This window comes from Chelonia mydas, chromosome 19 (assembly GCF_015237465.2).
Source record: "Chelonia mydas isolate rCheMyd1 chromosome 19, rCheMyd1.pri.v2, whole genome shotgun sequence".
Taxonomy (NCBI): Eukaryota; Metazoa; Chordata; order Testudines; family Cheloniidae; genus Chelonia; species Chelonia mydas.
The window spans coordinates 2589704-2617396 of NC_051259.2; the positions used below are offsets into that span (position 1 = coordinate 2589704).

At 48.4% G+C, this 27693-nt stretch overlaps 2 protein-coding genes across 3 annotated transcripts; both read left to right on the forward strand.

Annotated features, from left to right (window-relative positions):
• The first annotated feature begins 18 nt into the window (after positions 1 to 18).
• Positions 19 to 20159, forward strand: OSCP1 (organic solute carrier partner 1). The gene is made up of 10 exons (XM_037881908.2): positions 19 to 279; positions 12733 to 12887; positions 13591 to 13758; positions 14216 to 14296; positions 15002 to 15105; positions 15559 to 15687; positions 16372 to 16441; positions 17238 to 17377; positions 18164 to 18227; positions 18970 to 20159. Exons 1-10 carry the CDS (start codon positions 168 to 170, stop codon positions 19084 to 19086), a joined length of 1140 nt encoding a protein of 379 aa, XP_037737836.1. The 5' UTR covers positions 19 to 167; the 3' UTR covers positions 19087 to 20159.
• Positions 20160 to 21714: 1555 nt separating this feature from the next.
• On the forward strand, positions 21715 to 23903 carry LSM10 (LSM10, U7 small nuclear RNA associated). Of its 2 annotated transcripts, XM_043532380.1 has the most exons (3): positions 21734 to 21873; positions 22814 to 22896; positions 23069 to 23903. In XM_043532380.1, the coding sequence occupies exon 3, from the start codon at positions 23086 to 23088 to the stop codon at positions 23455 to 23457; it is 372 nt and encodes a 123-aa protein (XP_043388315.1). In that variant the 5' UTR covers positions 21734 to 21873; positions 22814 to 22896; positions 23069 to 23085; the 3' UTR covers positions 23458 to 23903. The 2 variants fall into 2 exon arrangements, with proteins under 2 accessions (XP_037737902.1, XP_043388315.1); XM_037881974.2 differs by lacking the exon at positions 22814 to 22896 and having other exon boundaries at positions 21715 to 21873.
• The last annotated feature ends 3790 nt before the right edge of the window (positions 23904 to 27693 follow it).

The following is a 27693-nucleotide window of genomic DNA, read 5'->3' on the forward strand; positions in this document are numbered from 1 at the left end:
GGGGATTCCTGTCGGCCAAATCGCCCCCCTTCCCCTTTAAGAGGCCGACCCCGTCAATAAGCCGCCCCCGGATTGGTTCCCGCCCCCTCCTCGGTGCCCTGGCAACGGCGTCGCGTTTCCGGGGGCCCGGAGCGGGCGGCCCCTCAGGCGCTGCCCGGCCCCGCGCCATGTCGGCCCGCTCGCTGCCGCTGCTCTTCCTCAACCTGGGCGGGGAGATGCTCTACATCCTGGACCAGCGGCTGCGGGCCCAGAGCATCCCCGGGGAGAAGGCCCGCAAAGGTGAGAGCCCGGCCCGGGGGGGCCGCCCCGCCACCCCGCCCCCCAGACAGAGCATCCCCGGGGGGCCGCCCCCCAGACAGAGCATCCCCGGGGGCCTCCCCCCTCTGCCCCCCCCCCAGAGCACCCTCCCCGACACAGCACCCCGCGGGGCCGACCCCCGGCCCCTCCCCAGAGCATCCCCCTGAGGGGCCGCCCCCCGACACAGCATCCCCGGGGGGGCGCCCTTCGCTACAGCCCCCCCGTCCCTACCCAGAGCATCCCCCCAAGGGGCCGCCCCCCGACACAGCATCCCCGGGGGGGCGCCCTTCGCTACAGCCCCCCCACCCCTCCCCAGAGCATCCCCCCGAGGGGCCGCCCCCGACACAGCATCCCCGGGGGGGCGCCCTTCGCTACAGCCCCCCCACCCCTCCCCAGAGCATCCCCCCGAGGGGCCGCCCCCCGACACAGCATCCCCGGGGAGAAGGCCCGCAAAGGTGAGAGCCCGGCCCGGGGGGGCCGCCCCGCCACCCCGCCCCCCAGACAGAGCATCCCCGCGGGCATCCCCCCTCTGCCCCCCCCCAGAGCACCCTCCCCGACACAGCATCCCCGGGGGGGCGCCCTTCGCTACAGCCCCCCCACCCCTCCCCAGAGCATCCCCCCGAGGGGCCGCCCCCTGACACAGCATCCCCGGGGGGCCGCCCCCCAGACACAGCATCCCCGGGGCCTCCCCCCTCTGCCCCCCCCCAGAGCACCCTCCCCGACACAGCACCCCGCGGGGCCGCCCCCCAGACAGAGCATCCCCGGGGGCATCCCCCCTCTGCCCCCCCCCCAGAGCACCCTCCCCGACACAGCATCCCCGGGGAGCCGCCCCCCAGACAGAGCATCCCCGGGGGCCTCCCCCCCCAGAGCACCCTCCCCGACACAGCACCCCGCGGGGCCGACCCCCGGCCCCTCCCCAGAGCATCCCCCCGAGGGGCCGCCCCCGACACAGCATCCCCGGGGGGGCGCCCTTCGCTACAGCCCCCCCACCCCTCCCCAGAGCATCCCCCCGAGGGGCCGCCCCCCGACACAGCATCCCCGGGGGGGCGCCCTTCGCTACAGCCCCCCCACCCCTCCCCAGAGCATCCCCCCCGAGGGGCCGCCCCCCCGACACAGCATCCCCGGGGGGGCGCCCTTCACTACAGTCCCCCTTGCCCCTCCCCAGAGCATCCCCCTGAGGGGCCGCCCCCCGACACAGCATCCCCGGGGGGGCGCCCTTCGCTACAGCCCCCCCGTCCCTCCCCAGAGCATCCCCCCAAGGGGCCGCCCCCCGACACAGCATCCCCGGGGGGGCGCCCTTCACTACAGTCCCCCTTGCCCCTCCCCAGAGCATCCCCCCGAGGGGCCGCCCCCCCGACACAGCATCCCCGGGGGGGCGCCCTTCGCTACAGCCCCCCTTGCCACTCCCCAGAGCATCCCCCCAAGGGGCCGCCCCCCGACACAGCATCCCCGGGGGGGCGCCCTTCACTACAGTCCCCCTTGCCCCTCCCCAGAGCATCCCCCTGAGGGGCCGCCCCCCGACACAGCATCCCCGGGGGGGCGCCCTTCGCTACAGCCCCCCCACCCCTCCCCAGAGTATCCCCCCGAGGGGCCGCCCCCCGACACAGCATCCCCGGGGGGGCGCCCTTCGCTACAGCCCCCCCTGCCCCTCCCCAGAGCATCCCCAGGGGGCAGGCCCGCAAAGGTGACAGCCTTGTGCTAGGGGACAGCCCCCCTCCGCCCCCCCAGCATCCCTAAGAAGGGCCACAAAAGTGAGGCCTGGGGCAAGACTGCCCTGGTGCTACTCTGCCCACTCACCTGCCATGTATTGGCTTTAGAGCCCCTCCAATATTGCGGGCTGGCGGAGAAGTTCCTGTGTATCATAGCCTAGGCTGAAACTGGGAGCGGGGTGTAGGGAATGGAGCACGTGGGAAGGTCAGGGCTTTTTAGAGGAGGCAACTTCACCACCACCACTACCACCACCCCTTTCCCTGCACCTCTGAAATGGACCCAACTTGAGTTCCATCCCTGTGACAGGCTTCAACATGCTCTCTCCATGGGGCCAGTAGGAAGCTTTCCTGGAGCAGCTCAGACCCTTATGCAGAAATTAGATACTTGTTTGGGTTTTTTTAAGGCCCCACTTCTTGCCCCTGTGGTTTGAAAGGGGAGTCTTGTGTCTGTGACCCAAATTTTATAGTTGCTGTTTAAAGTCCTGTGGACAGCAAACAATCATGTCAGTTTCACACTGGTGCTCAGGAATCTTTGAGCCCCAGAGGCAGGGCTGGCACTGTTCACCAATGAAGGGGATATGAACATCAGAGGCTGCGGGTAGGGTGGAGCAGCAAGCCCACAAATCAAGTGCCCCTGCAGGGCAGTGAAACAACACTTTCCCTTCCAGAAGCCAGGCGGGCTGGTGCTTCAAATGTATCAAATATCTGCTATGCACAGAATAGAAAAATAGGACAGAGTTCGAAGACCGCACCTGGGTGCTCAGATGCCATGTTGATATGTTCAATATAAACACTTAGAGAGAATCTGAGCACCTGGGAATAGGGGAGGTGCATTTCTCACCTGTATTATCCCTCCTGCTCCTGGGTGACTGTAGCTCCCCCTCTCCTTGCCTTTTGGTTGGCCTCTGGCTAGTAGGTCAGATCCTAGGACTAAGTTCCAGAGCCCTAATGGGGAGGCATCACATCTCCAGATGCTGGTGGTGGATATCTGCCTAAAGACTCAGTTTCTTTTACGTGTCTGACATTTCTAGAGTTACGTTCATATTTACACCACTACTCAATTTAGCTTCATCCCTAAAGAGAGTCAACAAATAATTCACACACTCTTTTGGATCCTGTCTCTTTGGCTTTCTGTTCAAGAGGCTTTGTACACTGCCCTCTAAATAGCTGAGACTCCATGAGCAAATTTTGTGCTAAACTGATTTTAAAATGGCTTGTTGGAAGTACATACTGAGCCAAGCTGTTTTTTTCTGGAACCATGTTTAAAATTTGTCTTTAATGGAGTTTTAGACACAGCACTGCTGGATACTTAGACTCATAGATGTAAATGGTGATGTTACATTTTGAACAGAAAAATTCTGGCTAATGGAAGTGTGGGGGGGGGGGGGAGGATATTGTTGAATGTGGATCAAAGCTACACTCCAGCTGTCTATACTCCGTTTCCATTCTGTACAGCACAGTCATGCTCTATCCCCCTACCTAATATATAGGTTTCTTCCGACTGTTACATCTTTTATGGAAACCTTGAAATCAACAGTTCCAGTTTGAAACCAAGGTTTGTGATTAGATCCCCTTAATTTAGGGGCAGATGTGAACACCTCATTGTAGCTGCCTGGGTGGAAGCCTGTGTATGGGAAATGTATGTTCCACTAGAATATGAGTTCCACTAGAATATTATAATGTAAAACGATACGACGTCGGGCGGAGGAGAAAATGTGCCCAGGTGGAAGACTTTACTGGGTGTGCAGAGGACACATTCTTTGCTGCTTTGGGGAAAGGAATGACTCCTTCCCACTGATCCAGGAACAGACTGGAGGGCAGCATCTACATCTCTGCTCTTGGTCACTGTGAAGTAGAGGAGAGGAGGGTGGGAATTAAAAAAGAAAAATGAGGAAATCCCAGAAGACCAAGAAGCAAATAGAGAGAACACCAGTCATGGATATACAGAATAAGGTGAAATATTATCCTTCTCCTACTAATTCCATCTACCAAGACGCGACTTTGCTGCAGCACAAAAATGACCTCAAAGATGCTCATTCATGGCAGTGTCCTGTTTTTAGCAATTTCACTCTGAAATATGATCAGTCACTCTCCTGCTCCAAAGTGATCTACCGTTTAGTAGTAAGTTAGTCTCATGCAGTCATGTTTGTTGGGTGATATTTCCCTGTATTTCATTTATATAGGAGAGTTATTAATATACTTACTGTGGTATCAGAAGGATACTGCAAAGAACATAGTCATAACAAACATTTCCTAATCAGGCCATTATGGTCTTAGATTAATAGATTCCAAGGCCAGAAGGGACCATTGTGATCATCTAGTCTGACCTGTATAACACAGGCCATAGAACTTCCTGAGAATAATCCCTAGAGCAGATCTTTTAGAAAAGTATCCAATCTTTATTTTAAAATTGTCTGTCGGTGATGGAAAATCTACCATGACCCTTGGTAAATTGTTCCAATGGTTAATTACTCTCACCATTATAAATTTATGCTATCTTACACTAGGTACCTCTCTGGTAATGACTGCATGAAGCTGTTATCATTAGGGCTCCATGTTTGGCACGAAGGTCGCGGAAGTCATGGATTCTGTGACTTTCCGTGACTTCTGTGGCAGCCAGTGGGGCTGACCCCAGAACTGCCCAAGCAGCTGGATCCAGGGCCAGCTGTTCAGGTGGCCCTAGGGACAGCCCCACTGGCCGCTACTGGAACGGCTCGGCAGCCAGCCACTTGGACAGCCCCGCAACCAGCTGCACCAGCCACTGCTAGAGTGGCCCCGGAGCCAGCTGCACTGGATGCTGCTCTGGCAGCCCTAGGCAGCTGGCGCCAGGTACCGCCTGAGCAGCGGTCTCCCAGGCGGCCAGAGTAGCCGCTGCTTGGCAGCTCCTGGCAGCTGGTGCCACTGGCCCCTCCCCCCCCACCTCCCCAGCAGCGGGGCCCCCAGACACCTCCCTTAGCAGCAGCAGCCCCAGCTCCCCCTCAGCAGCGCCCTCCACCCCCACCCCCCAAGATTTAGTCAGGGGTATTTATAGTATAAGTTATGGACAGGTCATGGACCGTGATTCTTTGTTTCTAGCCCGTGACTTGTCCATGACTTTTACTAAAAATACCCGTGACTAAATCATAGCCTTAGTTATCATACTTATCTACATCTCCAGAAAAATCATCACTTCTTTACATACTAGAGATTGCTACACTTATTTCAGTAAAGAGCTGGAATGGGTGGAGGCTTACAATAGAAGAAAGTAAAAACTAAGATTGTGCATTTGGTTATCATGGAAAGCCAAATAAACCTGAATATCTCTGTATTTGTATTTCGGAGCTGAATGCCTCAGGGATCCATTTATGGAACCAAAATAACTCAAGATTTGGTCTTCTCAACAATATTTTCATCATCCTGGTTCTGAAATATCGCAATAACAGCAGCTGAAGTGTTATTTTTGGACCCAGAGGTGGCTTCCTGAGCCCCTGAGAAACAAAAACACAAAATTTTAAAAATAAGAGAAACATAAATATATGACTACTGGATTTTGTGCCTATCCTAGTAACATGTTTTTGGACCCTATATTTATAAAGTTGTAACGTCATTATTAAATGTACCTCCCCCTTCGATTTCATACTTACTGCACAAAAGCTCCAACCTTAAATCAGTAGCATTATGCAACTCTCATTGTAACATTTTCTGAATTAAACAAATTAAGGTTAAAAATAAACCACTTTCTTCTCCCAACCATGATTTTATATGGGGCAGGGAAGGAGAGCCCAAGAACTTTAAAATTTCATAACAATAAGAAATAAGGGAAAAGGTTCATTATGCTTTTCCATCTGTCCTCCCAGCCTGAAAAAACTGCTTAACAGTAGCAGAGGATAGATTACAGGAAGCTATTTTTAACCATTCATATTATAATGGCTAAAGTAATGACAGGGCTATCTTATTGCACCATCGCTGTGTACTGTTCAGGTGGCTGGAGGTACAAAACTTAGGCTTGGCCTACACTACTAACTTATGTCAGTATACCTACATCACTGTGGGATGTGGGAAATCCATCCTTCTGAGAGACGTAGTTATACCAGTCTAACCCCCAGTATAGACAGTGCTATGTCGACAGGAGGGCTTTTCCCACTGACATAGCTACCACCTCTTGGGGAGGCGGAGTACCTGTGCTGTCAGGAGAAGCTCTCCTGTTGGCGTAAGTAATGTTTTCACTAGAGCTACAGTAGCTGCACTGGTGCAGCTGCAGTGGGGTAAGTGTAAACAAGCCAGTAAACATAATGACCCATGAGGTGTGAATTAGTGAACAAGTTCTGACACATCTCGATGAGAACATAGGACCTGCACTGCTGTAGCTGCATTTTGCACTCTGGAAGATTCAGGCTTTATTTCGGTTGAGATGTGGTTACAGCTATGTTGTGATATCATTGGTTAGAACTGCTGACTCTCTATTGTTCACTTGTGAGTAATAAATCTAGTTGTATTGAAAACAACCAGACACATTAGCTCTTCCCTTTCCCAGCTTGATGTCAAAAGTGCTGAGCATCTGCTTGGGATAAAATTCTGGCCTCAGTGAAGTCAGTGGGATTTTTGCCAATGACCTCAAAAGGGCCAGGATTTCACCATTGGTGTTTGGTTTTTAATGTGAGTGAAAGGTAAAAATGGCAGGCAGCCTTTTCTTGTTAAGCATTGAATGCTGACATGAAAAATAAAGTCCATTAACTAGATTTTTCCAATTTCTTTCTTTTAATCTCCTTGCAAGTATTGTTCTTACTACTTGAACCACTGTTTTTGTTTTGTATGCTTCGTGTAGATGAATGGACAGATGTGGATAGGAAACGAGGTACTGTAACCTTTTAGCTGCATGCAGTAGATCAACACAACCATTTGCACATACGCACACCGAACCCATATGCACATATACACTCCGAACCCTGTTGCCACAGTGTTGTAGTTGTAGCAGTTGTCAAGAACACAAAACAGGTGATTCTTCAACCAAGACTTTCTGTTTAAAAAATACATTAATAATTTTAGATCTAAACACAAGTAAATCAAAGACCCTTTAACAATAAATATCTTTCAATCATGCAGCCCTTAAAAATAGCTTCTCTGAAAATTAATTATAATCAGAGCAATGCATATTAATAGATGGTATCTTCACCAGAGAACTTTCTAGCCAAATCTGAATGTCTTTGTTGATTAACCTTATAGAAATACAAGCATATGACTGCATGAGTTCTGTGAGCATTGTTCATGTGTAAAATGCAGGCAGTAATCATGTATGCTGCATAGCAGTATTTCTGTAAGGATATTCCCAATTCCCTAATCCCCTACCTTCCCTGATCTCCAGTTTCCAGGGCCCCACACCTCTTTAAACAGCTTCCTTTTAATAGTTATGATTCAGTTTTCAGAATAAAGCCTTCAGCATTCTCTGTACATTTAGCTAAGGTGCTTTTCACTATGATATGTAAGTAGGGCTGTCAAGCGATTAAAAAAATTAATTGTGATTAATCGCACAATTAAAAACATTAATCATGATTAATCATGCTGTTAAACAACAATAGAATACCATTTATTTTAAATATTTTTTCATGTTTACTACATTTTCAAATATATTAATTTCAGTTACAACACAGAACACAAAGTGTACAATGCTCACTTTATATTTATTTTTTATTACAAGTATTTCCTCCGTAAAAAACAAAAAAAATTGTGTTTTTTAATTCACCTCGTACAGGTACTGTAATGCAGTCTCTTTATCATGAAAGTTGAACTTACAAATATAGAATTATGTACAAAAAAAAAGAAAACTGCATTCAAAAATAAAACAATGTAAAACTTTAGCGCCTACAAGTCCACTCAGTCCTACTTCTTGGTCAGCCAATCACTCAGACAAACAAGGTTGGTTACAATTTGCAGGAGATAATGCTGCCTACTTCTTGTTTACAATGTCACCTGAAAGTGAGAACAGGCGTTCACATGGTACTGTTGTAGCTGGCGTTGCAAGATATTTACATGCAGATGCGCTAAAGATTCATATGTCCCTTCATGCTTCAACCACCGATCCAGAGGAAATGCTTCCATGCTGATGATGGGTTCTGCCTGATAACGATTCAAAGCAGTGCGGACTGACGCACGTTCATTTTCATCATCTGAGTCAGATGCTGCCAGCAGAAGGTTGATTTTCCTTTTTGGTGGTTTGGGTTCTGAAGTTTCTGCATCAGAGTGTTGTTCTTTTAAGACTTCTGAAAGCATACTCCACACCTCATCCCTTTCAGATTTTGGACGGCACTTCAGATTCTTAAACCTTGGGTCAAGTGCTATAGCTATTTTTAGAAATCTCACATCAGTACCTTCTTTGCGTTTTGTCAAATCTGCTGTGAAAATGTTCTTAAAACGAACAGGTGCTGGATCATCATCTGAGACTGCTATAACATGAAATATATGCAGAATGCGAGTAAAACAGAGCAGAAGACATACAATTCTCCCCCCAAGAAGTACAGTCACCAATTTAATTGATGCATTATTTTTTTAACAAGCATCATCAGCATCACCTCTGAAATGGTGGCTGAAGCATGAAGGGGCATACGAATGTTTAGCCTATCTGGCATGTAAATACCTTGCAACGCTGGCTACAAAAGTGCCATGTGAACAAACGTCTGTTCTCACTTTCAGGTAACATTGTAAATAAGAAGCAGGCAGCAGTATCTCCCGTCAATGTAAACAAACGTGTTTGTCTTAGCAACTGGCAGAATAAGAAGTAGGACTGAGTGGACTTGTAGGCTCTAAAGTTTTAACACTGTTTTGTTTTTGAGTGCAGTTATGTAACCAAAAAAATCTGCATTTGTAAATTACACTTTCACGATAAAGAGATTGCATTTTAGTACTTGCATGAGGTGAATTGAAAAATACTATTTCTTTTATTATTTTTACAGTGCATATATTTGTAATAAAAAATAATAACATCAGGTGAGCACTGTGCACTTTGTATTCTGTGTTGTAATTGAAATCAATATTGAAAATATAGAAAAACATCCAAAAATATTTAATAAATTTCAATTGGTATTCTACTGTTATAAGTGCGATTAATTGTGATTAATTTTTTTAATCGCAGTTATTTTTTTGAGTTAATCGCGTGAGTTAACTGCGATTTATTGACAGCCCTATATCAAGTGGTATTGACATGTGAATATGCTGGAGTTTGCTTCCGTTCTTCTCTGTGGCTCCACAATGTGTTTTGTGCAGTTACATGTTCTTGCAGCATTTAAAATGTACTAGCATATCAAAAGGCTCTGTCGGGCTCTAATGTAACACATTCAAAAGTGGGATGCGGAGGATAAAACCACCTGATTTTCATATTGATTTGGTCCAAGGCACAAATGTGGATTCCACATAGATCAATCAGTAAAGCTTTAATACTTTCATTGTGCAAGGATTATACAGTAAAAACATGCCATATCCATTGCTGGATGCTACTATTAAAAGGAACGATCCCCGAGGAGTCAACAGTCCAAAATCACAAGGTTCTGTTGTTGATGATATCATGATGATTCAGGCTTCACCCATCCTCATCTACTTCATTGACTTCAGTTATTTATCATTAATATAAAATTGTTCACGTTTACACAATGAGTAGCTAAAGGAGCTGCTGCAACTGTGTAAAATGTAACCTGTGACTGGTGTCTGAAGCAGTAATTAGTAGTTGGCAGACTGTAATGTGAACATGTATGTGTCTGTTGTTCACGGCTGGAGTCAGTTATCACGTTGGTTGTCAGCAGTTGTGTACCTGGATTTTGTTTTAAATGGAAACTTGTAGCAGGTAAAAATGTGTAACTGTTTTGGTCTTGGATTATTCCTTTGGTTGATTTGAATGTAATCTGGGAAGCAGGAGCTTTATCAAGAAAGAAAGTTATCTGCTTCCTGTCATGCAGGTGAGCCATCTGTTGTTAAACTGCATTAGAAACTGAGATGTGTGGAAAGAAAAGGAGGACTTGTGGCACCTTAGAGACTAACAAATTTATTTGAGTATAAGCTTTCGTGAGCTACAGCTCACTTCATGTGACATGATTATGGAAGAACTTCTGTGAATCCTCCATCTTCTCTCTCATCCATTGCATTCTCTCCTTGTGGGAATGTCTCCTGTCTGCACTTAGATCCCTTTCCCTGGTCCTGCTTGCTGAGCTCCCTCTGTGCTTAGTTGCCTTTTTGCTGCATTGCTTAGAGTGACGCGCCTCTGTTTTTTTTTATTTTCCCAAACTCAAATGGCTAACATGTTCTCCTTGGGAGAACCTACACTCTGGGATCCCTTTGCTTGATCCAAAGCTATTGTCTTTAGTTCCTATAAAGAAATTAATACCACATTTCACTATCAGAAGTGTGTTGTCAAGGTGTGTTTTTTGAATGATACTGGGGTTGACTGTGCCCTTTTTATTTGTTTATTTATTTGAATATTTGTTGCTTTCACAGCTCTATTTTAAGAAATGTGAATGGTTTTAATTGCAGGAATTAATTTATGTAAGGATTGATGTGTGTGGTTAATACAAGTCGTCCCATTTCATTCCATTCCATACCATTGTGAAACACTTATAGAGAGACTTTGAGTATTATTGCAACTCTAAATAGGATTGTTCTGCTACTTGTTTGGATGGCACTGGTAACAGGTGAAGGAGAAAACCTTAATGGATCTTGGTGGGCACAAAAAGTGTGCAGTGTGTGCAAACAGCTATAAAATATTCATGTTCGTATTGCCATGGGGCAGAAGGTCTGATTTTTTTCATGTCTGCCCAGCTGCAAAATAAAGTATGTAATGATTGATACTTATTGACATTGCATTAGATTTTCTTCATTACTAAAGGGATGTTGGATTAAGATTCATTGTACTGCTGTGAAGCAAACTTTTCTGGCTAGGACTGACAAATAAAATGTTTTATGGACAGTACATTCCAAAGGTGGGCAGTGGGGGGAAGAAAAACCTTTTAATCGTAGTTGCTTTTATTTGGGTCACTGCTTCTTAGAAGCTGAGAATAGATTGGGATCCCCTATGAAATGTCTTAAGATGCCCACAAGGGGAAATGCTATTTTGCATCTTTGTAAATATTACCTCCAAGCAAGCATAGAGGGAATTGCATCAGTAGTGACTTGCGCTCCAGCACCCTGAATTATCTGTTTCCAGCTTCTCAGCACCTGAATGGTATCTAGCAGCTGCCCTGGATATCTGTCTAAGTTTCCAGTATTATTTAGTGCCAGAGAAGGTGAAAATTGCTGCGACATAGCTCCCACTGCTGTGCAGTAGACCCACTCACCACCCCGCTCCTACAATAGTGAGCGTGCACGGCTAACTCTACCAGTAAGAAATAATGTCAGTATTTATATAACTAATCACGACCACCAAGTATCTCTTTGTTCTCTGACTTCTGCCCAGAGGTTTCTGTAATCCGCTTTGAATTTGCTAGCATCACTATCTTTGTTAGTGGTCATCTGCTTAGAAGAGGCTTGATCCTTGCTCTGTAGTCTTGGAATGGACTGCAATATTCGCTTTCATTCAGCATTTCCATAGTGGGACGTGAGTGTGTGTGATACAGAGTTTAGGGCCAAATTCAGTGCTGAAGACAGTGGAGTTACACCTCCTCGCATCACTGCTAAATTTGTCCCTGGTGGCCTTTGTCCCTTTCAGAAAAGCAGTGTACAGTGTTCTCTAGATGTGTACGCTAGCAGTGTACTCTGATGGCTAGATCAGAGCACTGCGAGGCAGGACGCCATGGTTCTGTTCTTTGCTCTGTCACTGCATCTCTTGAGTAAGTCACTTAACAGCTCTGTGCCTCAATATACATACATAAAAAGGTATTATTCACCTCATCAGGTTGCTGTAAAGCTTATTAAATGTTTTGAAGTGCTTTGAGATTCTCATATGAAAATCACAGTGGAAGAGCTCAGTATTATCTTCCAGTGGTGCCAGTGTTTGAAATGCTTTCCTTACCACCAGAAATCCAAATCTGTGCAACACAAAAACTTCAGACAAGGAACCTTGAATAATTTGATAGACTTCTGTTAAAAAGAGGAAAAGAAATTGATTTCTTACATTTCTAAAGGGAGAAAAAGATTCAGTTGACCATAATTTATTTTAAGATGGTAATGTGTAAGTCCAATCTAATTTAGAACCACAAAGCTTTCCCTGTGGAGCAGAATTACAGCTAAATAAGCATTAGATGCAGTATCAGCCTATTCACTGAACCAGACATTTCTAATTTAAATAAAAAAATAATAAAAGTGATAGACATGACTTTAAAAACAACGCACTAAAAAGAGTCTTATTCCCATCAGAAAAAAAGTGTTTGTTGCCTATGGCTATGTCTACATTACAGACTTCTGCCAGCCCAGCTCTGTCATTCGCAGGGGTGAAGAAGTGTGATCCCTGACCTACAGAGCTGTGCCAACAGAAGCTCCTAGTGTAGATGCATTTATACTGGCAGAACTGCACTTTTACCAGTATAATTTGTTTCTCTCACCGGAGATGGTTTTTGTTTAGCTGCGTCCACACTTGAAGTGTTTGCTGGTATAGAATACCAGTATTTTTTTCTGTTGTGGCTCTGTGTGTGGTTTGCATAGGTAACAATTCATATGAATCCTCGCACACCCGACTGTCTGTGTCCTCCATGTGGAACAAAAGAGAGCATTAGCTATTTCTGAAGTCTGTCAGTATAGAAAATCAACAAGATGGGTTCTTTTGTCTTTACAGTTATGAATGATATCATCACAACTATGTTCAATAAAAAGTTTATGGAGGAGCTATTTAAACCACAGGAACTCTATTCCAAGAAGGCCCTGAGAACAGTGTATGACCGGTTGGCTCATGCTTCAATCATGAGGCTGAATCAGGCGAGCATGGATAAGGTAAAAAGATTGTCTTCCCCTCATAAGTTATTCTAGATATTAGAAGCCATTTGTTGCTTTCTTCAATGCTGCTTCTCACTGGGTGTTGATTGCAGTAGAATTTTTTTATATCATTCTCAGTTTATCAAGCATTTTGTGACAGAAATACTCCATGCAAAAGTTCCTCCTCTTTGCTTTCTTTCTAAACCCAGGAAAGGTGTTAGAAAATACACATTAGTATCAGACAAAGTAAGATAACTCAAAACAACAACAAATTCAAAACTCTATGTTTCTGCTTTGATAGTGTGAAAGTGTTTGATTTGGGGTATTCATTAGGTGTGTCTTAATTTTAACTGTGTGTATGCTTATTACTGTTTGGGCATCCCCAAATTCATACTCTCAATTTTGTATGTGCAAATACCTGAATGTGTGCCTGCAAAGAGTATTTCTACATGCAAATAATTGTGGCTGTAACTAAGGAGGTTGAGGGAAGCCCCTGTGAACACTTTATGGGTTTAGATACTAAAAATTAAATTCTGCATGTAATAAGTATGTATAAAACCTACCAAAGGAATAAAAGATCATAGCTCTTACCATACAGGTATTGGGATGAGTTTTCAAAATCACTTTCCAGATTAAACTTGACTTGACAGTAGGATTTGCACCAGATGACGGCTGACCTAGGCTTTTTGATCTAACCGGATTTCCCTGTATTATTTTACAGCTCTATGATCTTATGACTATGGCTTTCAAATACCAAGTTCTGCTCTGTCCTCGACCCAAAGACATACTGTTAGTCACTTTCAATCATCTGGATGCTATCAAGGATTTTATACGAGACTCCCCTAACATTCTTAACCAAGTGGACGAAACATTTCGGCAGCTAATCGATGTAAGAGCCCAATTATTGGATAAACTATAGACCGCCCAGCTGTTTGTTTTTTCACTCTTTTTCCAATGTGGATCTTTTCTTTCAACCTTAGGGAACAACTCAAATCACTCTGCTCCCCTCTGAACCTGAAGGAAGGCTCTGAAGTGTTTTAAAAACACTGCTTGAAACTGAACAGTTTAGAATTCCAGTGTTGTTTTCATATTGGCTCACTTTAAGCTCTTTATTTATTTAAGGCCCAATCCAATTCCCATGAAAGTGTAAGTCTTTCCATTGACTTCAGTAGGAATTGAATTTGGAATTGGTTTGTTAACAATGACAGCTTACCACACTGCCCTTTATTGATTTTTATTTGCAACACAATTTTGACATTTTTGTGGCCACATTTGACTAGATGGGACAGGTCATTCACAGAACAGCTTAGAAACATTACAGTTATAATTTCTTTTCTGTTCTCTAGATGTACAGTTGTCTCTCTGCTGGTGAATTTCAGCTGATCAGGCAAACACTCCTAATTTTCTTTCAGGACATGCACATCAGGGTAAGTGTCCCATTTCATTAGCCCATAAGAAAAACAGTGAGTTTGATTTTGTGGCAATAAAATGTACGTATTTTGTTATAATTACATTATTTTGAAACAGGTGTGTTTTTGCTGCTCAGGCTTGTAACTTGCATTGATGTGCTTGATCTCTCTGTAACTGAAAAAACTGAGCACAATATAAATAACAAGTGTGCCCAAGAGCTTTTACTAAATGAACGTCCCCTTCACTAGAATGGTATGAAAAGCAACGACTGTCCATACTCAGCTGCAGTTCTTTAAATACTAATATACAGACTGTTTTCTGGACTTGGGTTTTTCATTATTGGGAGATTTCACAAACCCAGAGATACCTGTTTATGTACAAACTCGACTGACAAACATTTTTCTTTTTAATTAAAGGCTTGACTAAGAAACCATGAAAAACTGGGGATTGACAGCAAGGATTCGACATTCCTAAAAAAAATAAAGGGTTCTGTTTTATTCATTTGAGTATGATCAGTTAAAGTTAGAGTAATACTTCCAGTCTGTGGGCGATGACTAGAATTTGACTACTGTGGGCCCAATCCCACAGTTCTTTCAAATATCAGTCTTCCTTTGATTTTTGGCAAGAATTACCATGCAGGAAGGCTGCAGGATCAGGCTCCAAATGGTTTACATTAGGAGTCATTTGACTGGTATTTTTGTGGGTGGGGTGTTTCTTTGCAGGTCTCCATCTTTCTAAAGGATAAAGTACAAAACTCGAATGGTCGCTTTGTGCTGCCAATATCAGGTCCTGTTCCATGGGGAACAGAAGTTCCAGGACTCATCAGGTGATTTCTAGACCATTATTTATTATGTATGCAGCTCCCCAGTGTGCATGGCTGCCCACAAAGGAGCAGTTGGTACCAACTGTAAAGAGAATACTTGTCCAGTGGGAAGTGCACCAAAACGATCATTCATTTCACATAGATCACTGAACATCTGTTGGGTATTACTTATATAGCTCAGGATTTGGAACAATCTGGCAATGATCTGGCAATGAAAGGCTTAGTATTTCGTCTGTAATCCCCTGTTCCAGCCCCTTATGTTCCAGCCCCTTATTTATTCTTTCAAAATTACACCACTGCCTGTTATCAATTTAGTAATTTTTTATAATAGTATCAAACATTTGACAGAAGAGAGCTTGATTCCCCATCCTCCAGTATGAAGAGCAAAGCAAGTCAGCACTAAAGAGCATCACTAAATATCTTGAGATAACAATGATTTATTTTTATTCCTTTAAGGATGTTTAATTGCAACGGAGATGAAGTTAAAAGGGTTGAATTCACCAATGGTGGAAATTATATCAGTCCACAAAGGGAAGGTTCATTTGATCTTTATGGAGACAGAGTGCTTAAACTGGGGACAAATATGTAAGTAAACTGTCCTACATAGAAACTACATATAAAATTCTTAATAAAACCTGCTGAAGGTCAGCCTTGAAGATAAATGGCTCTTGATTTGTTGAGGAAAATATGTCTTCAGTCTTTGTATCTCATTGGCTTGTTGATGCCACTTCTGCTGCTCTTTATAACTTGACACCTTTAGTTTAGTGATGTCTTCCTGGGAGGAGAAGGACACAACTAGCAGTAGCTATGTATGGATGTATATAAATAGCCCCAGAAAAGAAACAGCAAAATCTCAACTCCTGTCCACAGCAGAGCTGAGGAATGGCTGGATCTGTAGTTTAGTAGTACACCTTCTGTGAGCTGCATGTAATGATCACTTAGGTTGCATTCAGGGAATACGTTTGATGACATAGATTTCTTCTGAGTAATTTTGCCATTCAGGAAAGAAGAGTTAGGAGTACTTTTTGCCCATTTGTACTTTTCTTCACTCAAGCACTTTAGCACAGTCCGTATGTCAAAAAACTGAATTAGAACTGCTCATCCCAATTATTCACTGTCCCCAGAAAAGAATGTATGGATATAATGTTATCATCCAGAAACCGTATTTTGAGCCTATGCAGGCAGAGAAGTTTCTTTGGCTCCTACCCTGTGTACAGGAACTGACTGTTTTTTCCCTGCATGCAGTAACTTTTTTATTTTTCCCTCTAGGTACAGTGTTAGTCGGCCAGTAGAGACGCATATGTCAGGAGCATCCAAGAGTTTGGCATCCCATACAAAGGTTGGATGTCCTTCTATCCCCGTCATGCTTCACTAAGTTCTTGACCTCAGTGACATTCTGTGGCAAAAAGTATTTTGGTCTAATTACGCATTATGTAAAAAAGTATGTTCTTTTATCAGTTTTGGATTTGCCACTGTTTTTAGTTTCATTCAGTCTTCCCTTGCTCTTTTATGAGACATGAAGAACAGAAGCTCCCAATCTTCCTTTTCTAGACCATTCAGTATTTTATATACTTTTATCATGATCCCTCCTATTCATCTTCCTTTCTCAGATAAACAATCCCAGCCTCTTAAGGCTCTGTGTATAGGAGAGTTTTTCCAGGCCTCTATGTTGTTCGCCTTCTCTGAACTCCTTCCAATTTTGTACTGTCCTTGTTGCCATGGAGTGACCAGAGCGTATTAGAGGAGGCTACCAGTGGTTTATATCATGGTTTAATAATTTTTTTCTGTATTGTTCTCTGTCCTGATCTTTATGCATGCTAAAATCGTTGTTTTTGTTGTTGTTTTCCCTAACCAGTTGTTTGACCTATTGAAACAATTGGAAGTTGGTTTTACAGACTTTTCAGCTGTTCGGTTTAGCCAGACAATTATTTTGTCCTGTATGTGTCACCTCAGTTTGAGTCCATATGCGCTAAACATCAGTCAGCCACCATATTGCTTCTATAATATAAAATATTTAATAATAATAATATCACACTGAAAAATGTTGTCCTTTACAATACCAGGAACCAGCAAAACGAGTATTGTCCTTCTTTTTCTGTTTGTCCATCCAATGAATCCATTATTGTTTTCTGCAGGAGAATGCAGCCCCTAACCCTCTTGCTAAAGAAGAACTGAACTTTTTGGCTAGACTAATGGGAGGCCTGGAGATCAAGAAACCCAATGGCAGTGAGCCGGGATTCCGATTAAACCTATTCACAACAGATGAGGAGGAAAGGTATGCTTAATTCCAACGCAGTTTTGTGTGTGTGGTTTTGGTATTGGGGAGAGGCATAGCATTGACAGTCCTGGAGACTGAAGCCCTTTCTCCAAAGCGAAGGTACAGCACAGGGCAAGCTTTCTATTATGGCTCAATCCTGACCTGGATGGATCCTCTCCAGGGACAAGAGAGGAGTTCAGTCTCTCTGGTGTGTTCACACCTTGGCCACTGTTGAAATTACCAACCAGAAATCCAGTTAGCACAGGTGGGGGTTTTTGTAACGTGGAGTCTTCTCCACTATAAAGTGACTGAGGCCTCTAATTCCCCATTGGATGGTAATGACTTTTGATCGCTAGTGACCTGATAGATTTGAACTTGTGGCTGAAGCGAAATACTCTCTATCCGATTTCCAATCTCCCTCCAGCTCCTTTTAAGCAAATAAACATTTCACAAGATAAGAGCTTTATTATAGCCTTAATGACAGTTCAGCGAATCCGGTCTCTCAGCTCAAATCATCCTAGTCTCTTTGATAAAGGATCTATTTTCTGGCTGGGGGAGGGGAGGGAGGGAAGAGAAAGGCTGCCATTCCACTGTCTGATTAGTTAAAGTTAAAGCTAGCTGGATGTGTTTTGTACTAGAGAAATACTAGCATCTCTCCATAGTTAGCAAAAGAATCATGGATGTTCAGGGGTTGCTATATGAAGAAGGATGCTCAGTAAATTAATAACCAACCCGATATTTCCCCTTCACTCCCTTATCTGTCATACATGAGATTAAGTAAACTTTTTTTATGCTTTCAATCAGATATGCAGCATTGACCAGGCCTGAAGAGTTATCTTACAAAGTTATCAACATACAAGCAACCCAGGCATGTATAGTGTATTTCAGATCGTTGATCTTTATCATCTCTTTGTTTCTGAGAAAATAATTGATAAATTTTAAAAATATTAATGTATTTTGACAAAACCCTGTTAAGATCACAAATCAGTAATGGAAATTATGTGCAGACTTAGCAATTACAAAGTAACAGAATTTGAAATATAGCAAATATCTGCAACTGTATCTCCTTTACTCACCTGCCAAAGCACAAAGTTTTAAAAATATATAGGCTAGAGAAGGCAGACCCTATGGACCATTTGCCTGCTCCTGTTGCCCTATACCTGCAGATCCTCACATGCTTAACTTTAAGCAGGTGGTTAAGTATGTCACCTGAGTTTTGTATTCTGATTCCAGTCCTGTGGTCTGCACAGGCCAGAACTGCAAGGGCAGGCTCCATCATTAGCTATTTTAAGGGAAAAGCAATGGCCAGTGTTATCATTAACCAATGGGGGGAAGAGGGGGTTACACACCTGTTTTTATTTGTAGTGTTTACAAAACTGGTGGTTCATCAGGGGTTTAGTTAATTTCTCCGTAACTGAAAAGAATATTTTCTTAAACATACTTTTTATGTTAAAATACATAAAATTCAGAATGCTGAGGGATTTTCTAAGGTTATGATGACAGTTCTAAATTAGGTCAAATTTTGGACCTTAAGTCTTGAGGTGAACTCTCTGACAATAATTGTGAAATTAAGAATTTAGATGTTGGGTTTTTTTTTTCCTTTTCAAAAGGACCAACAGCAGAACGAGGAGCTGGCTCGAATCATGGGAGAGTTTGAGGTGACGGATCAGCCCAGTCAAAGCACAAGCAAGGGAGATGATTTACTGGCTATGATGGATGAATTATGATACTCTGCTTCCCAGAGGCACAGGCAGAACAAGAAGCTGTTTATTTAGTCACTTACAATTTGACATAGACAGAAACCTGCTGCTAGTCTCCTACCACAGGGAGCTATTACAAATCCTGTCTGTTTGTGTCATGACTGAATGCACAGGCCAGCCTCAGAGCCCAGAATCAGTCTGGGTGGCATTAATACACATGCTACCAAAACCACTCTAATTTTAAATGTGACCTTTCAATATTTGCTTCCTTCATTTTCTGTGAAAGCTCTAGATTGTTCCATGCCTCAGACTTAGAATCTTGAGTATTTCAAGGAAAGGGGAAGTGGGCATTCATGTTCTGCCCTGAACCTTAGCTGGGGGAAGTCTGGATACGTTAGACACCATTTATAATGGGAAATGTGAAGCTTGGTGTAATATATACTAGCTTGTGCGTGGTTCTTAAGCACTCATGGAAGGAATAGTCCCTTCTCTTTGCCAGTTGAGCCAGAGATTTTGTGTGCTTCAATTCATGGAGCTAGCCGTCTGTCCACCACTAAACAGTAGCAATCTCTTTTTTGCTGCACTCATAAACATGAGAGGCCTCGAAATGACCAACTATCAAAGAAAGTGTCATCTTTGCGTTTCTATGTACCTGATGTATATTTGTTGTACCGGTAACATTCGTCACTATTTGTTTCTACCCCATCACAAAACAGCGGACTCCAGTTCTTCAGAAATATTTTCCCGAGTGCATAGGTTTTTCTGCCTTAGCGTAAACCTGTTGGCACTGAGCAATGTAAACTTCAGCCCCTAAAGGCTGTCTACCCCTTTTCTTATTGCCCCGTAGTGATATTCCTCTTTATAAATGTAGCAATTGGAAAGTAACTTTCAGCTGGATTACTTTTGTGGTCTGTTGTTTGCAAGAAATAAGGAACCTTCTCTTAGCTACAAATTAACTTGTCGATATGAATAAGTGGATTTAGTTCCAGTAAAATGTCAATAGTAGATTTACGGTAATAAATCAGGAGCTGATCCTAAGTCATACATGCTAGTGAGGGCAGGGGCATTTTCTTTTTATCATTAAAGTAAAACAAGCCTAATATGTGGATGAGTATAAGAGGGAGTTCAGGGTAGGGGAGAGGGGGGGTGGTTCCATTGCCCAGGGGTGGAGATGGGGGGGGTTCTATGGCCCGGGGGGGTAGGGGAGATGGGGGGTGGTTCCATGGCCCGGGGGTGGAGATGGGGGGGGGTTCTATGCTCCGGGGGGGTAGGGGAGATGAGGCGGTTCTCTGGCCCGGGGGCGGAGATGGGGGTTCTATGGCCCAGGGGGGGTAGGGGAGATGGGGGGTGGTTCCTCTGGCCCAGCGGGGGTAGGGGAGATGGAGGGGTTCTCTGGGCCGGGTGGGTGGAGAGGTGGGGGCGGATGGGGGGGTTCTATGGCCTGGGGGCGGAGATGGAGGGATTCTATGGCCCGGGGGGTGGGGAGATGGGGGGGTGGTTCCATGGCCTGGGGGGGGGTGGGGAGATGGGGGGTGGTTCCATGGCCCGGGGGCGGAGATGGGGGGTTCTCTGGGCCGGGGGGGTGGAGAGATGGGGGCGGATGGGGGAGGTTCTATGGCCCGGGGGGTGGGGAGATGGGGGGGTGGTTCCATGGCCTGGGGGGGGGGGTGGGGAGATGGGGGGTGGTTCCATGGCCCGGGGGCGGAGATGGGGGGGTTCTCTGGGCCGGGGGGGTGGAGAGATGGGGGAGGTTCTATGGCCTGGGGGGTGGGGAGATGGGGGGGTGGTTCTATGGCCCGGGGGGTGGGGAGATGGGGGGGTGGTTCCATGGCCCGGGGGCGGAGATGGGGGGTTCTCTGGACCGGGGGGTGGGGAGATGGGGGGTGGTTCCATGGCCCGGGGGCGGAGATGGGGGGTTCTCTGGACCGGGGGGTGGGGAGATGGGGGGGGGTTCCATGGCCCGGGGGCGGAGATGGGGGGTTCTATGGCCCGGGGGGTGGGGAGATGGGGGGGTGGTTCTATGGCCCGGGGGGTGGGGAGATGGGGGGGTGGTTCCATGGCCCGGGGGCGGAGATGGGGGGGGGTTCTCTGGCCCGGGGGCGGAGATGGGGGGTTCTCTGGCCGGGGGGGGGTGGGGAGATGGGGGGGTTCTCTGGCCCGGGGGCGGAGATGGGGTGGTTCCATGGCCCGGGGGCGGAGATGGGGGGGGGTTCTCTGGACCGGGGGGGTGGGAGATGGGGGGGGGTTCCATGGCCTGGGGCGGGTGGGGAGATGGGGGGTGGTTCCGTGGCCCGGGGGGTGGGGAGATGGGGGGGGTTCTCTGGCCCGGGGGCGGAGATGGGGGGGTTCTCTGGACCGGGGGGTGGGGAGATGGGGGGGTGGTTCCATGGCCCGGGGGCGGAGATGGGGTGGTTCCATGGCCTGGGGGGGGTGGGGAGATGGGGGGGGGTTCTCTGGCCCGGGGGCGGAGATGGGGGGGGGTTCCATGGCCCGGGGGGGTGGGGAGATGGGCGGTGGCTCCACGGCGCAAAGGGGCGGACGCAGGGAGGGGGCGGGCCTGCGACCTACGGAGGGCGACCCGCCCCGGACATGAGCCAATGGGCAGCGGCCGCCCTGCCCCCAGACGCGCGTTGAAAGGGGGCGGGCCTCAGCGCCTGGGCCCCGCCCTCTGCTCACTGCGCAGGCGCCGCTGGGCGCGCGGTGATCTGGGGAGCGGGTCCGGAAGAGGCCGAGTTCGGCCCGGAGCGCGCGGAGCCTGGGGGCGGGGCCAGCCCGGGGCGCCCCCCCCCCGTCCCCTGCAGGAGCAGCAGCCCGGTGAGCGAAGCCGCCAGCCCGCGTGTGCGCGCCCGCGCGTGGCTCCGCTCCCCTCCCCGCGGGCACGCGCCGGGCGCTCGCACCCGCCGGCCCCGGCCCGCGTCGGGAAGCAGCGGGGGCGGGAGCGGGGTCAGCCGGGCCGGGCCCCTCTGTCCCCCGTGGGGGGGGGGGGGGGTCGCTGTCTGAGCCGGGGGACCCGGCGCTGCCGGGGCGACCAGGCTCCACGGTGAGGGGCTGGCCGAGCCCGTGGGCTGTTCTGGCCCCTCGCGGGTCGGGGCGGCCCTGTGACCCCCCCCGTGAGCGCTGGCAGCCCCCGCGCGGGGCCGCGCCCGGCCTGGGTGCGGGGCAGGGGGCGGCGGGGTCTCCACCCGTGGCCGGTGTGCGGGCGAGGGACAGGCGGGCTTGGTGGCCCCTTAGGGACGGACCCATTTGTTTGAGCATCAGCTTTCGTGGCGGCCGCCCACGGCATCGGATGCGTTCGTCTCCCCACGCTGTTCTCCACTGCAGGCATCTGATGAAGTGGGCTGCCGCTCCCGAAAGCTGAGGCTCAAATAAACGGGACCGTCTCTAAGGGGCCACAAGTCCTCCTGTTCTCTTTGCGGATACAGAGGAACGCGGCTGCTCCCCTGAAACCTGCCCTTTATTTGAGCATCAGCTTTCCTGGGCTACCGCCCGCCTCGTCACTTTGGGATCTCTGACTCTGCCGCTCCTGGGCCCCCGCTCAGGCCGCTAGGCCGTGCTGCCTCGTGAAGCGTGCGTGTCCCCAAAACGGACCCCACGGCAGACACGGCATTCCCCGGGACTGACTGGTTTCGGCAGAGTGGTTTAAGGAGGGAATGGGACGGAGACCACCCCCCTTCGGCCTGTAGAGGGTGGAAGTGAGGCACGTTAACCGTTGTGTCTGACGCGCCTGCTGATGTCCGTGATGTGCCGGTTACAGAGAGAACTTCGGAGACTGATGCTTCTGGTTGTCTGGCCAGCCCCGAGTACCAGTGCTCAGTTCATCCTGAAAGCTTCAGCCATGTACGTATGTGTTATATAATATGGTCCCGACAAACTGTCCCCAACGTTGCAGAACTCGGGACTAGCGGAGGCCGGGGGCAGTCGGAGGTAGCAGCAGGACCTGTTGGAGAGAGTTAACCTGGGGTGAATTCAGCAAGCGTTACACAGGCTTCTCTTGCTCTTTTCCTTGTAGTTGGGTAGCGCTGTACAATGGAAATCAGCCACTCTGTCAAAGAGCGCACCATTGCTGAGAACAGCCTGGTCATCCTCCTCCAAGGTATCCACGGCTACGTCACCACAGTCGATCTCCGCGACGAGAGCACCGTGCTGGGCCGCATCACCAATGTGGACGCCTTCATGAACATTCGCCTGGCTGAGGTGACCTTCACAGACAGGCAGGGCAGAGTCTCCCAGCTGGATGACCTGTTTGTGACCGGCAGGAATGTCCGCTATGTCCATATCCCTGACGAAGTGGATATCAAGGCCACAGTGGAGAAGCAGCTGCAGCTGATCCACAAGGTGCGCTATTTTGGAGGCCGAGACAAAGGGAGAAAGGAATTCCCTACAGCAAGACACAAATAAACTCTCCTGGGCATTGCCCAGAATTCCCAGAGAGCTCTAACCTGGGACGACAGCTGTCAAATCCCTTATAACATCACCCCCACTTCTGTACTGGAAATCTTCCTGTCTCTGTTACCGTTTTAGAGACTACAACAAACATGTCTCATCCTGAAAGATCCCCTGGGCTGCTCTTTCAAATCCCTACTCTGTTTGTTACGGGGATTTGGTTTTGGTTTCTTAGGGCAGCTTCCTGACATTGGTGTTGGGGAGATGAAGGGGGGGGGAGAATGCAGACAAGGGATCATCCATAGGGTTTTATTTTTAATTTTTTAAGGCCTCTGTGAGACCTTCTGGTGTGTTTCTTGATGCTCTGGCAGGTGAGGGGAAGGAGGACACTTTTATATCCCGTCTCGTTCTTAAGTTGATCAGTAAACATTTTTCAAATAAAATCTTTGTCCAGAAACCAACAAGCTTCTTCTGTGTTATCATTAGGTCTCTCCAGTGCCCTTTGCCAACTCCATTGACCTGTGGCTTGGGCCATTGCTCTATTCTTTGATCAATGGCTGGTGGATTATTTCTATTATCACATAAATCTTTGCTCACCAGCTAAGACCTGAGAATTCGCTACCTTCTCTCCATTAGGAAGTTAGAACCAGAAAGATCCTTCTGAATGGAAGGCAAGATGGAAATCTCAGCTCATGAGACAGGCCAGAGGGCTAGCTAACAGGGACAATTGGATTATTAACTGACCCCTGGTTGCTCACCTTGTGTTATCCAAATGCTAGAAGTGGTTTTGCCTTTGCAGTGGAAAAGAGATCAGAAAGGCCTAGGTCATTGCCGCAAAAAAATGTAGCCATGCCATCTTTCCCTGGCTGATTAAACCCTGTCATCTCTGGTGTCCTGATTTAAAATGAAATGAAGTGAGCTGTAGCGCACGAAAGCTGATGCTCAAATAAATTTGTTGGCCTCTAAGGTGCCACAAGTCGTCCTGTTCTTTTTGTGGATACAAACTAACACGGCTGCTACTCTGAAACCAGGGTTAAGCCAAGCATTGAATGCATCCTTGCTCCGCTGTGCATATTCAATCCTGTGTCCGGGTGAGGTGGGCCGCACAGGCTGTGCCAGAGGCAGGAAAGCACACAGACTGCTGATGGCTCAACGGGACGAATCCCCTTCTCTGACACGCACAGAAGGAGTCGCTCCTGAAATAGTTATGCCCTGGTTAACAGCTGACAGCCCCGGAGCTCTCCTAGCCTGTCACTGGTGCAGGTGAGATGGACAGTGACCCCTTGGCCAGTCGGGCTGGGAGCCCCTGTGCCTGGTTTGGCTCTCTAGTGAGACACAGACCAGTGTCAACAGTGTCTAGCTGAGCTTGTCCATTTCCTGCTAGCAGGTGGGTGGGAAGCTGTGAGGCTGGATCTTAAGTGGGGAAATAATAGAAGGATCCTTCCATGCACATACTCTGTCGTTTTTGCCAGCCTGGCACCTGCTATGGGAGAGGACTTTGACCCCTACTGCTTTCATCCTGGCGCAGTGTACCAGCGCTGCATGGCGTAGTCACAGAAGTCACACAGCCTGGCCTAGCCCTCCTCTGCAGAGCACAGTGAGTGATCAGTGCTATGTGGTGCTGACATTTGGTTGCACGAGAGACAGGCCATCTAACCCAACAAAGACATGTCAGCCGCAGACCACTCTGTTCATCCCAGCCATCCAGGGGGCAGGGAGGGTTTACCTAATCTTAGTAGAGAGGTGACTTTCACCAGGGAAAGTAATTGGACTGGAATTGCTTTTTGATGATTCACAGGTCTAAATGTCCCTCTGGACGCAGCAAAAGATGTCCCTGCCAGCACTCCAGCTCTCTGCTGCTCCCTCGAGCCAGGAAGGAGTCAGCCTGGGCCACAGCCAAGGGCAATAGATGATTTCATCCTATTTTGGCAGGGCTCTTTTTGCCAATCAGCACTATCTGGCTCCTCTGAGATGGAGCTCTGGTCTCTTCACTCACACACAGCCCCAGTCCTTGCCTGTATCACAGGGTGACCGCACACCCCTTGTCTCCTGTTTATCATTCGAGCGGGCAGGTGTGGGGTTGGCTGAGTCACCCGCAGCAGGTCAGCTGGTAGCTAACACATGGAGACTGTCAGAGCTGGACTGTGAGCTGGCAGGAGCAGTGTGGGAGCTGGAATGGTGTGGAGGGGAGAGCAGACTGGTGAGCAGAGCATAGACTTGACTTCCAGCTGCCGTTCCCAGCTCTGAGAGGGGTTGTGGTCTGGGGACCGGAGCCACGGGACTGGGAGTCGGGACTCCTGGATTCTGGCCCTAGCTCGGGGAGGGGATTGGGCTGTAATGGTCAGAGCAGGGGAGTGGGAGTCCAAACTTCTGCGTTCTAGTCCTGGCTTTGCCAGTGATGCTCCGTGGCTCGATTTCCTCATCAGTGGCCTGGGTCGCGTGAGGCTGAATCCCTGTACCGTGGAGGGGGAGGAACTTGGAAACCCTGAGGCAAGGCACTAGCAAGGAAGCTGTCTGATTTACTCTTTCCAGGATCTCTAGGGCAGCGGCTGCTGCAGGGTCAGATGCAGCCGGAATGGTTCAGGGCCAGCCCCGGGCACAAGCAATGAAAGTGACAGCTTGGTCACCACCCTGGGTGGCTTGAGGGTCTGCATGACATTAGCAGACACGGGCTTGATGGCTCCCCAAGCTTTGGGGCTGGGAGGAGTTGTTTCTCCTTGGGGGCTGGCAGTCTGCTGCGATTGTAGTTCTGGGGCAGAGCAGGCACCTTGTACTAACATGGCCCACGTGGGGTATGTTTGGGACATGACGCTGGGCTGCCATTCAAGCCCCTCTGGTGGGTGCCGCATGATGGCGCAAAGCAGCCTGCTCCCAATGCTGGGGCGGGCTGGGCTGGACACTGTCGATGTCCACACTGCTGCTCGGAAGCCTCATGGCAGCACAGAGCAGGGAGCCAGGGCTTGTGCAGCAGGAGGCTTTTCCCTGGGCCTTCGGGAGAGGTGAGATTACATCTCCTGGAATATGATCAGGGCCGAATTCCCCATCACCGTGCACCGCCTGCAGCCATGTTCGGATGTGCAGAGGGTGAGGCATTGCCCAGTCACCACGCAAGTGTTTGCACCCGCTCGGCCCAGGGGTGAACAGCCCCCCACAGTGCTGGTCAGCAGAGTACTTGGCTCCTACAAGGCAGTTCCTGGACTGGGCTCTGACATACCTAGCGAAGGCTCACCTAGCTCGTCCAGCAGGGGGCAGAGCCACGCCACAGACACACACAGCTAACACATCCAGCTGCATCCCTCCCAGATCTGACCCCTCCACACACCCCAGACCTCCACTCACACATGCATTCTGCCCCGGGGTTATGTTTTTCTCCAGCTAGTGAAAGTTAGGTGGGAAATGCCCTGACGCAGCAAGAATTGCAGACCATTTGGAAAACTGAGACACCCGCTTTCACAAGCTGGCTGGTGCTGCCGCTGGGACCTTCTCTGAGTTAAAGGGCCCCCCGGGAGCTGGGGTAGGAGGAGGGGGGCTTGTGCCATCCTTCTTCGGGATCTAGGTTTCTCTTTCGTGGCACACATGCTTTGACTGTTGCTCTGTCTGCCTGAGCAGCCCAGGGAGGCAGGGCTCGACTTAGCTCACTGTGTCTGTGGAAGAAGCTAAGCAGCCCTGTGGGAAGGGGGGACCAGCTGGCAGCCAGACAGAGCAGGGATGAGCGGCTTTGGGCACTGATTGATAATGATGTGGCTGTGCAACAGAATTAGCTCCATGGTAATCGGCCCCTGATTCACTCACTTGTCCCACCAGTGCCCAGCCAAGAGCCTCCCTGTTTCATGCACTTTATAAAGAATTTGGACATGAAATTGGTGCTTGTGAAGAAACAAACTGGTGTCACTGGTGTTCAGTGCAGTGCTGGCAGGAGCCGGGCAAATTCTCCTGCTCCAGCTCTGCAGATAGCCCTCAGTCCCAACCCGCAGCCCCCCGCTATTCCAGTTCCGGACTGGTTGTCTCCTGACCAGAGCCTGCCAATCGTGCCAATTTGGGGAGCGGGGAGGTGTGCATGTGTGCGAGGCAGCGAGAGCTGGTGTGTGATGAGAGACTGCAGGTGTGCGTGGGTGTCAGAGGTGAGCAGGGTGTGAACAGGAGAGCGAGTGTGTGTCTCTCGGAACCCCTGTGAGTGAGCGTGGGAGGGCGGGGCACTGCACCCTGGGCTTGGGGAAGGTGCCAGCTCGCTGGCCCTGCAGACCTACCTCC